This window comes from Aptenodytes patagonicus, chromosome 5 (genome assembly GCF_965638725.1).
Source record: "Aptenodytes patagonicus chromosome 5, bAptPat1.pri.cur, whole genome shotgun sequence".
Classification (NCBI taxonomy): Eukaryota; Metazoa; Chordata; class Aves; order Sphenisciformes; family Spheniscidae; genus Aptenodytes; species Aptenodytes patagonicus.
Genome location: NC_134953.1, coordinates 15,156,926 through 15,168,989, shown reverse-complemented (window position 1 = coordinate 15,168,989; position 12,064 = coordinate 15,156,926). Strand labels below are relative to the sequence as shown.

Genomic DNA, 12,064 nt, shown 5'->3' with positions numbered 1-12,064 from the left:
TATTAAATTCCTTAAATTCTCTCTCCTAACAGCATTTGGAGAGACTTTTCTGGCTGGACTGCCTAAGTGCTCTGCTGTATGCCCAATATCATGCTTGTCATGGCAGAGAGCCCAATTCCTTCTTAGAGCACATCTCAAGTATGTGCATCTTCTCCTCTGTATTATATTGGAAATAAGATGTTAAATGGAATTTAACTTCACCTCATTCTTTGTAGAAAAGAGTCATGATTTTGAAACAATTCTGAAATCTTTCCAGTAACTTAAGGAATTATACCCTTCCCACATGAGTCTCTTTATTAAATCTTTCACAAATAGATAATCTGATTTTTTTTTAATTGTCTAGATAATTTCAAGTTACATGAACAGTTTTGAAAAAGAACGTTGTTCCAGAAATAACAAACCTGGATATCAGGCACAGTTTTACCACTATTGCAGTTTTTTGACAGTGTTTAGTGCCAGGCTTGCCTATAGTGTTCCCCTTAACCTCAACTTTAAAATCCACTGGTTTTCGCAGATATTCAAGCTTATGAGCACAATCTGTTTACAAGTAAGTGTAAAACTGATCTTTGATTTAATCTTCGTATATAAGTGCTGGTATTACCATTATTTTCCCATGTCTGAAACAAACATCAGTGATTAACCAGTTCCAGATCTATAACTACTGTTTTTGCTTTAAGAGATTTCTTAATTAATTTTCTCTTTTTATTAATTTTCTCTTCCTAAGTGCTCTATGGTTTTTTGAACTTGTGAAATCGTAATCAGCTCCTGGACATGAACACTCACTCAGTGAAGGATTTTTAAGATTACAGTTACCTATTCTCATCATTTTCATGTTACAATCAACGTTCCAAGAAACGATGTTCATTGGTTATATATTGAGTAAAACTTCTTGCACTGTTATACCTCATGTCTTTCACCAAGATCAACCACTTACACCAATTCAGCAATTGGTATTTGGCATAAGATTTGCTAGAAAATAGCAAAGCTGGCCTGCTTTTGACCTGTCCTGACCTTACTGGGAATGAGAACTTCCTCTTGCATAGTCCTTAAGATCATTGTTGATATCAATTACAAGTTATGACTAGACACTCCAGTGGCAAGGTCAAATGAAACTGGCAACAGGATTAGGTCTGCTATATTTCCTTAGTAATAATACATCCTTTATCATTCTTATCTCTTCTATCAAATGATTTCAAAGTTGGTGCCAACAAAAGGCATTGCAAAACACCAATAGTTATTTGGATGGACAGGTAGCAAGTGGGGTAGAGCAAAGTTTAGACACAGGAAAGTGCAAAAATCAAAGACCACTATTCTGTCAAACATCTGAAACAAGAAGATTATTTTGAGCCGTATGTATTCAGGGGTCTAGTTTACAGGACAACCTATCCCCCCACACACACACACACCCATGCCTCAGCTCAACCGTGAGTCTCTGCTCCATGATTCACAAATGGCCAAAAAGCATGAAGCATGTGTGTGTATATATAAGAATTTTAATCATTTTTACCTGAGTAGACCTCAGACCATTCTCCCTCCTCTTCCCCCAAAAATACAAACAACTGAAACTGATGCTACACTAACTCAACATACATGCCCAAAACAATTTCAAAAGCAAGAACTACGTAAGCAAGGGTCTGCATAAAGAGTTATAAACATAAAAGGTAACTCCCTGAAGAAGGTTGTTGGCTTTTTTCTTTTTCCTTTCCCCTCCCCCACTCCTTTTTTTTAAGTCTATCTGCCATTTGTTCACACCCATAATTTAAACACCTACTTGGGACTTACATATCTTTTACACGTTAACATACTCAGCAGAACAAAAATACTATTGTTTGCCAGAAGGGAAATACGAAGAAGTATTACTGTGTTTACACATATATATTTTTACTGTGCAAATATATATTGCAGCAATGTGAACAGAAGTATATAATTATCAGTTATGAATATCAGTAATAAAGCTTGCTGATACTAACTTCTTCCTATCACTGACTAAACAAATGCATGCCATCAGTAGAGAAAGCAAACTATAAAATATAACAGCATATACATTACAACGAAATACATTCTTCATAAGTAAATTACATTGCTCCAATAAAACACAAAAGTCTTGCATATATTTAAGAGTGCAAACATTTTTCGCTTGAAAACAGTTATATTTTCAAAATATTAGTACTTTAAAAGCAAGACCTGATGAACATAAAAAGAAATTTGGCTTTACTTGTGAGGGGTAGTGTATGTACACATATACCCATTCTACATGTAGTTCTAGAACTGTACTCAGAAGAGCAACATTGGTATTCTTACTGGCGAGTTTGGAGGGAATAAAATAAACCAATATGAAAGCAGACTTTTCCACTAGCAATCTATGCTAAAACATACAAAACCCTCAAAACAGTAGAGAAGTGAGGAAGGAAAAAAAAGAAAAAAGAGAAAGAGCTTTAGGTCTCTGTGAGGCCAGTCTTCAATAGTACAATGAAAAAATGGAAATAAAGAGAAGGAAAAATTGGTATCTGTATCACCACTCCTTAAACTAAACAAAGTAAACAAAAAACTCCCACCAATCCTGCCCAAAACAGATTCAGCAGGTCAAAGACAAGGACATGCTGGATGCCAGCAGCAAATTAGGAAGTATGATCATACTACAGGATCATTGAAGAAAGCACTTATTTTAAGAAATATGAACCATTTAATGGTCATATTCTGTACTGAAAACAAAATGTTAAAGAGGATTTTCTTAAATAAACAGAGTTTCAAATGGAAAGGAAACAGAGTATGTTTCCTTTAAAAGGATTAGCTTGAGTGCCCTAATTTTACGCACAAATAGATGTGCAAACACATCTGTCTGTTCACTCTGGTTTTCATGTGCATTTACAGAAAGGTGCCTGATGCGCATTGAGATTTTGAGAAACGCGGTTACAGTGCACTTTTTTCTAACGAAAGTGTGGCAAAAAGCTCTAACTGGGTGGCACCATTTCTAGGACTGAGATGACAACATTTGTTCTATTTGCACGACCTTTGTGTTCAGCTGCTGACTGCAAACACAAATACGATCCATTCACCTTCACTTTTTCAGGTCATGTGGCAAACTTACTGCTTTGCTTACAGAAAGCTTATGAACAATTAAGAGCTGAACAAAATCTGGTGGCATGCATTGAAGTTAAATGAAGATCAAGATGGAAAAGTAAAGATCCATTCTATATGTATTACAATATTGTCTAAGTTGCATATAAACTTAAAACACTGCTGTCAAACCTCATAAACAACATAGTTAAGTTAAATGTAAACAGGAAATCTTAAATTTTACTTAGTTTTCATATGACCTGATACAGTCTTTACAATAGCTAAAAAGTAGTAACCCCAGTAACTTCAGTTTTCCGTTGTGCAAATATATAGGTGTCATTCATATTAAGTATTGAAAATCAAGATAAAGTTTCACCACAGATGCTGTTTCTACCTCTGAAGTGTTGTACATTTGTATTCGAAGTCTCAATCTCAGAACAACAAATGCTAAGATAGTCAGGGAACATGTACATTCTACTGAAATATTATGACATAATCAGCACATTTTATGTATCCTACAGTATGATATTCATTAAAATGAGTTTTAATAAAGCCTACTCTCAAAATTCTCCTTGTACACGTGCTGTCTCCAAATACTCATACCTGAAGATGTGTCACATTGATACTTTATAAAAACCTCAGAATTTTTGTTAGTTGGGGATTTGCACATTACAAAGTTTTTTTCCATTCTGATCTAGAATAAACCCCAAATATTAGTTATCTACTGTAACAATAAACTTAAAAATATTTCAAAAGGGACATGATTTCTCTCCTCAATTTTATATTTTGATTCAGTTTCATGACCTGTCAGTAGCACATGTGCATAGCATATGATCTAACACAGCTGAAATATTTTATTTAATTATTTAAAAATAGAACAAAGGCAGCTGCTAGTTACTACTGATCAAAATATTTTTTATAGATCAGAATGCCTCTGTTTGTGTTGTAATGCAATAGTTTGACACGGATAAACATATTGCAACAGTGACATATTACACCATAGACTGGAGACACTTTGATGTAGGAAAGCAATGTTAGTCAGTAATAAGTAGCATCTACCCATAGCTATTCCGATAATTCAGTTTTGCCCTATAGCATTAGGTAGAAGCAGTATATAAATACCAACAGGTTATAAAATACTGCAAATATATTCCTTCCTCCCTAAAGCAAAACTCTCTCCCATGTTTTTGTAGCATATAATGTATTTTATTGGCAACTCAGAAAATAAGTAAGACAGTTCAGGAAAAACATCTTAGAAAATATTGTACACTTCTGTCATATAGGCCTGGTTATGACTGACAGAGGGAACAACCAGATACCCTTGGCCATATACAGTAATTCGTCTTTAACTATAAGAAGCTTAACAATTCCTTTACTGCACTTTTTTCCTCTTTTTTCCCTCCTTTTTGAAAGGAGAAAAGGATTTACGAGTATTGACTGAAAGAGAAGAAAAATGTTGAAGCTGGTCTTGATGGTAGAGAAAGCAGGTAAGGAAGTCTACCTAACCATCTTGGGAGAAAAGAAAACGAGACTTCCTTTTTAATGAGTTTACATTCTTTAGATCTCAAAGCATGGAAATGGCAAACAATTTGTAAAGTTACACAGTTGCCAGACTACGAGGACAGAAAGACAGGAACCTACAGCAGGGTACCCCTATCTGGTAGGAAAAGCTGAGAAAAAGAAACCAGTTTTAGACAGAAACTGAATAAGAGCTGACACTGAACACCTTCTCCCAAGACTTGGCTCAAGATAAAATGCAACATAGATGGATAAGCTGGTAATTTATCTAAGTCCAGAAACCTCAGAGCTAGGTATCAAATCTCTCTTACAGCAAGAAACACCCAAAAAGAACTAAGTGACCCTAGCTCTCCTAGCTGGAGAGCACCAAGCCAGCCTGCCAATCAGACTGAGTTAGCACTCGCTCAATGTAAGTAATTCAATATCACAAGACTGAGGATCAGTTAGTTTCTGCTGCACTAACAATCCTACAGCCTTTCTTTTGTTCCACACTTGAAAGCAACACCCCCAAAAAATTTCACTTAATCACATACCCTCTCAACGCCAAGTGGATCATGCTTTAAGAAAAAAAATTACCTGCTTCGGTGAACTTGAAATAAACTCAATTTCCTCAGCCTGCAGGACAAAGTCTGATCATACCTCAGATTCAGAGAAGGTATGAAGCTTCAACTACTACAAACAAGAGGATAGACTATTCCTTTCTCACCCCTGAGCTTCTCCACTACCTCCACTGAACAATGCAGAGCATGAGGAACTTATACACCAAAATGAGAAGAAAATATCCCAGAACCATGTCAATTTGGTCTTCACATCAGAATCTTTTATGCTTAACCCTCCCATCCACATTCTAATCTAGAGCCCTTGTTCTATATCCAAGATAATTATTTTTTTGTTTCAAGTTTCTGCTGGGATGTGAGGAGGCACATATGCCAAGAGGGGCTACATTCCAAGCAAAGTTTCAAACTTCACATAAACCACCTGCAATATTTTACTAATGAATACATATAAAGACAGTACTTCTAAAAAATATGGATTTGCTGAAGACTTTGTTGCCAGCGGCAGGCTGAAATGTTCCTGAAATAGCTGCACTGGCTTTGTAACATGCATTGGAAGCTCCAAGACATGTATAGCTTTTCTAGAATTAAATGTTTGTGTTTTCATAATCAGAGGCTTTTGGTACTCATCTTTTCACCCCTTCTGTTTAAAAATTTGGATAGTAAATATAAGGCCAACTGACATGTAACTGCTGTTAGCTAAAATTGTTTGAGAAAACAAGGCTCATTTACCAAAAGGTGAACAATTTTTAAAGTAATTTGAAAGCCATCTCATTATTTTCCTTTGTTTGTTTTTTAAACCAGGATTTTTATGGTTGTTTTAAGCTGCACAAAACCTAGGAGAGGACAGTCACAGATGCCAGAGGAAGTCCAGATTTAAAGGGAAAAAACACACCCAGTTTACTATGAAAGACAGAGGATGTAAAATGAAGAGGAAGTAGCTCTGTGATTTGGTTAATAAGAATCCAGAAAGAGCAGTTGACATTTCGCACAAGAGGCATTCACACAGGAATGCCTATGAGGAACTGAAAAATCAAGCTGAAGTACATAACCAGTATATTCAGAAAGCTTCAAGGTAAAAATAAATGAAAATGTGACAACGACTTAAGAAACAAGCAAAAGCAAGCAGAGTCGATCACTTACTTTCTCAAGGTAATTACAGACTAAAATGTGCTGCTACTTTAAGGGGGAGAGACAGAGGAGAGTGGGATAAATAAGAAAAAAGCAAGTGAGTTTAGAAGACAAGATTAAGTGAAATCTGAGGAAGGTGCAGAGAAGGACAGCAGTTGAAAACCTTCTGCATCTTTGGTGGAGGAAAAGCAGAAAGTTGGAAGTACAGGGGAAGAGTCAAGACCAATTTCCACAGAAAAGGCAACAATGAAAATGCAATAGGAAAGTGATTTGAGGAGTGGATCAACGTTTGCAGAAAAATAGTTAGGTTTTTATGAAAAGGATTCAGTTGAAATAGTAACATAGATCTGTTTAACACAGAGGAAGACAACACTTCTTGGAAGGGAGAGTGTCCTGAAACAGCCACTCCTGTGAATATTGCCAGTACGCTGCAGAGTGTGAAAACAGGAATAGAGGAAAGCACACACTAGGTCAAGCCAAGGCTTCGATACTTTTCAAGAAAAGCAGATGCTTAAGGAAACTGAGAATTTTATTTCTACCTCATGCAAAACACCAACATTAAATAGCATTATGACACTCAGGTGCAGCTATGGAATATGCCACTTGCAACACTTACATAGACCAGCTCAGCTGAGTATTGGAAACTATTCTTGATAGAATGACCAAACAACACAAAAGAATTAAAGATTTGTACCCATCATTATTTTATGTGCTAATATTCTCACTAAAAAACATTTTAAAATTGTTATAAAGAGACAATAATAAAAGTAATAAAAGTATAAGCAAAATTGCACTTACAAGATGCTAAAGTCTTTCTAGAGTAATACAACTTCTAATCCAACCTTTCTCATTTTTTCCATCCTCAGGTTCATATGGAAATTCAGTCTTTAAAAAATTAGTCTCAATTTGTATATTTAAATAAATACTGATTTAAAAAACATGGAGTTTTAGCTAGATTATAATACATTGAGTAAGATACAATAAATACTTAAAATCTACTTACTAGCAATTTGATTTTTTTTTTTTTTTTTAATACAAGCTATACGAAATGTATATCCAGCAGAAATCTCAATTTTATTGAGCTTGTTTTTTTAAGTTTCAGGTTAACACTTATTTTGGAGGACTATGATCAGAATAGATATGAGAGTAGTTCTTGCCATTTTAGACAGATGAATAACGGTTAAAGACACATAAAGGCTATAGCACAGCAAATTTCAAGGTAATAATGGAAAGCACAGGTTAAAAGAGCTGAGAGTACAGAACCCAGTTTGGTACGGTTGATAAAAAAACTCTGTACCCAGAAAGATGGTGAAAAAGGCACAAGACCTTAGACCAAGAAAAAAAATATTTTTCCACATGTAATATATAAATGGGGAGGGGAGCAAATGAGGCAGTCGTGACATCAGAAAAGTACGCGTATAAGCATTAGCATAGGAAGTGCCATACACAGCTAAATTTCTTCTATATCAGTTCCAGTGTCCTGACTTCTTAGACTTTGGGAATCATTTCTAGTTCAATATTTCCTTTGTATGTGGCTTACTATTAGCTTCAGTCTTCAAAGTCAGCAAGAACACACATGAGCAAGAATGTGTACCTATTTTTAAACTTAGCCAATGAAAGATTAAGAGAGGAGTGTGCAAGTCGACCAGTTTTATTCCTTGAAATGCTGCCACATCCTTTCACTATTCAGTATCAGCTAAGTATTAGAAATGGTTTCATCTCCAATGCTACACCTGGTAGAACAAACACAGTTTAGTAGTATAAATAATCAAAACTTTCCCAGCACTTAACAACATCTTATAGCTTTTGGCTCCTCCTAACAATTTGAAATCCAAATTAAGATAAATTTTTTTAAAAGAAACCTGAAACAACTGTAGAGAGTAAGCTTGATACAGTGGTTGTTTCAGAACCCTGTATACCAGGTTCTGGTATTAACTTTGAATAAGATGTTGAACTTAACAATTGGACTCCAATTGCACTACTCATTTTCTGAACTGAGTGACTGCAGCAGGAGACCCAACTGTGCAATTTACTGATACACAAAACCAAGTTTCGGAAATGCCAGTTAGATAATATTATGATTGTGCACTTATAATAAACGTATACACATTTCACCTTATCTTCCTACAGTAGAGATGATTATCTTAAGATGGGAAACCAGAAGTTTTACATAACTGACAACTCATTCATTCGCAAAAAGTGTATAGCAATACTCAAAAGCTGATTTTTGTTTAAACACCAAGCAAGCATGGACATATGAATATTCCTAACCTGTAAAATGATTCCTCCACATTATATCAGCGAAACTCATTGGTGGGCCACTGGGAGGGTAGTGTTTACCTTTCAGAGGCTCATGATCAGTCCTTATCATATCCATTAAGGAATTTTCCAAAGAGTGCAAGTTAAAAGTGTCATAGGGCCTATTCCGGTCCTAGAAGGGAAAAAAAAAAAAGAAAAAGAAAAAGAAAAAAAAAAAGACTGTTATAGAAAAAAAATTAATTTTCTAACACAGGCTCATTTCTTATTTTATAAAACTCCAGCATCCAATTCTACATTTCTTCTTGATAGAACTTTTTATATTACAAAAAAATTGATAAATATAAGCCTACAGTTGTTGAAATGATACCTTGCATTTTGCAACTGCTGCTATCACCAGTACAGCTATGCAGATAGGCTTTTTAATACTTCTAAAAATATATATACAAACAATAGTTAATTCTAAAAATTATCATTTAAATAAGAACTTAGAAATAAAGCAATGTTAATGTTTACACTGGAGAAGTGAAATTGTTTCAGAGTTCGGAGATTTTTGTTCTATAGCTTCATCATCTGCCTTCTGTCACAGTGCTACCTTAACATCAGAGCAGAAGCAAGCAATGCTCAAGATGCCAGCAGGCACATTTGTTCCAGAAAATACCTAGTAATTCTTCAAATCTCTAACATGAATCTCACAGGTTTAAGGAAAGCACACTAAATGTAAGACAAAACAAAAAGCAAGATAGGATATGCAACACTTTCAGACGAGGGCACTCAAAAACCTGAGCAAGGGTTGGTTTGTATTGTTTGAACCTCTCATTTTTAATTCACAGTAGTTCAGCTTCTTTTTTTAAAGTAAGTAAAAGGGAAAAAGAAAAAAAAAAAACCAACCAAACAAACCACAAACAACCTTTAGCAGGCCTATTAAAATAACCAGTTTCAAAGTTCAGGAACAATCTTACTGAGGGAACAATCCACCCATGCCCATGTATCTGGAGTACTGTACGCAATGGGACAGCATAACAGAACGGTCCCCTTGTTGTAGTCAGTTTCTAAAAAGCATTAATTTTCTTATTCTCATCACTATCATTAAAAAAAGTAGTAAAGCACAAGTATGTAAAAGATAGCAGTTTTTCTTTGTACACTGTATTATGCTACAGTTAATAAAGAGTGGTATTACATTCTACTGTGCAAACTGAAACCTTCATTGTAATATGCCCCCAAAATTCCTGGAACAATGTTTTCCATATGCTGGTTACTACAAGATAATCTTATTGATTGAAAGAATAAAATTTAAAATCCTCAGACAAGAAGCAGCAGTATCCACAGAAAATGTAACACAAGTTTTGTCTTAATAAGTATTATTTCTCTTGAACCCTCTTTTTCTTAGGTTGTCTTTAAATAAAACTAAAGGAGAGAATGAGTTGACTGGTATAATTAAGCTTTCTTTTAATATTCCTGTTCTGGAATTCAAATAAATACACGTTATTAAAAGTTTGCTGTTACAGAAAGCTCTGAAATACAGATCTTCCTACTGCCAAAAATCTCATGTTCCCAGTCTGCCTACTCTGCGCTGAAGATCCAACTTCCCTTCTCCAACATGCTAATTTTGTATTTTCTGTAAGTGGACTAGCATTATTTTCTTCACATCTATTGAGCATTTTTGGCAAACATGATGTCCAAAGAATAATACTTGATTTCTGTTAGAAGCTATACTAAGCACTAAAGTTCAAATGAGCTCACTGATTTTCAGTCTTCATTGTTGATGATTTTTGTCTACTACAGCTGCTTAGAATGCCAACATTTGTATACTGTATTTAAAAGAGTACTTGTTCACCTATCCAAGTGGATCAATACATATGGAATATGAAATAAAATTTATGCCCATGAAATCTAAAATAGATCGGCGGGGGGGCAGGACTGGGATGACAAAAAACCACCACCCTGAGGTAATTTTTTTCCCTAACAGAAAACTATTTTGGTTAAAACAACACACTGGTAAAATGTAGTAGGAGAGAAGAGTTCATTTTATTTCATATTAACTTTCTTAAAAGAAATGCAAGGCTAGATTGAAAAGAAAAAGTGTAACTTAGATGCAAAAAAATTTCTATTCTTGTGATATATTAGTAACTTGATTAAATAGGATCTATATTATTCCCTCAAAGCAAGGATTTTAGTCATCTTTTTTTATTTGTTTCTTTTAAATACCTTTTAAATATCTGTACTGTGAATACGTAAGGAGGTCAGGTGTTACAGTACTGAACTATGGCATCTTTTTGAAGAGAAAATTTGAAAGCAAATACACAGCTTATATCCTAAATAGGGGTGGGGAAGTATTTTTCAGTCAGATCAGTCCCCTGATCTGGTTTACTATACAGCTGTAGCAGAGATGAGCTGGCAAAACCAACACTGGCAGGAGAGCAAAAGGGCAGAACTGCTGCTTTTGCCACAATGATAGTTTATTCCAGCTTTAAACATTCCTGAGATTACAGTCTTAGAGGCCAGAAGGAATGAGTTCAGAAGAGGACACAGTGTACAAATTGAATTTAATTGTCCTTTATTAACATACGTATGTTATATTTTAAGTATGCTACTATAGCAGTAAATCCCTGGCAGGTCCTACTTTGTTCTAAAACTTCCCAAGGAGCTGTGCATATGGATGCATGTGAAAAAAGGGGAGAAAAAAATCGTAGCGTCAAAGGCAAGGCTATACAGGGCAGGTTTGCTAGAATGTAGGATCTTTCTAATCTTTTAAGGGGCGTACAAAGCTGCAATATACTTTCAAGATTAAATTAGACCTACATTGGACACAGGAAGATCAATTTAATCAAAACCCTTTACCTAGGCAATTATAACCCTTCCCACTACAGCACTTGAGCAAGGTAAATCAAGCAAAGGAAATTTAGACATAACAGATTTTTATGAATATGTTGTGGCACGTGCACACGTATAACGCATGCTGGCTACAGATTTTGTAGTGTGGGTGATGAACAAGTCAGCGTTAACATTCTAGCTCCTAAGTAAAAGGGCTACTACCATTTTTCTTAGTAGCTTTCATTTCAGTAGTAACTCATTTGTACTCAGCAGATTTGAAGATTGTTTCCTAAATTCAGCAGTTTCTTCCAAGAAGCCTGGTGCTTCTGCACACACACGCACAGGATGATGTTTCCTTATTTCTCAACATGAACAGGTTCTCCTGGTTTTATGAACTGATACTGCTCCATTTCCCAGATTTGTCTTCTGCATTGTTTCCACAGGCTACCGATCTACTGCCAAACAATCCCCACAATGGAAACAATTCATAAAGGTCCTCAGTAGCACATGAGAACTTTGCAAGGAGTTCTGGGACTAGAACCATGAATGGAAATCAAAATATAAACTACAGAATCATAAAGCAGAATAAAAAAACTTGGAAAAGCAGTTTGAAAATCCAGCAAGTCTGGAAAATCTGCTGGGATCTTCTAGAGAAGACGAAGATCCTAAGACCTACTTAGATAAACTACATTATGGATAAAAGAGAAGTCTCCAGCTGCAAGGCACTGTCTTTG

General features: G+C 35.3%; 1 protein-coding gene across 7 annotated transcripts in view; it reads right to left on the bottom strand.

Annotated features, from left to right (window-relative positions):
* CPEB3 (cytoplasmic polyadenylation element binding protein 3) overlaps positions 1-12,064 on the bottom strand; it is a 100,617-nt gene that overhangs the window by 58,731 nt on the left and 29,822 nt on the right. For all 7 annotated transcript variants that reach the window (XM_076338795.1, XM_076338792.1, XM_076338793.1 and 4 more), the window contains exon 3: positions 8,532-8,691. In XM_076338795.1, the coding sequence (XP_076194910.1) occupies positions 8,532-8,691 (160 nt within the window). The remainder of the gene's footprint in view (positions 1-8,531; positions 8,692-12,064) is intronic.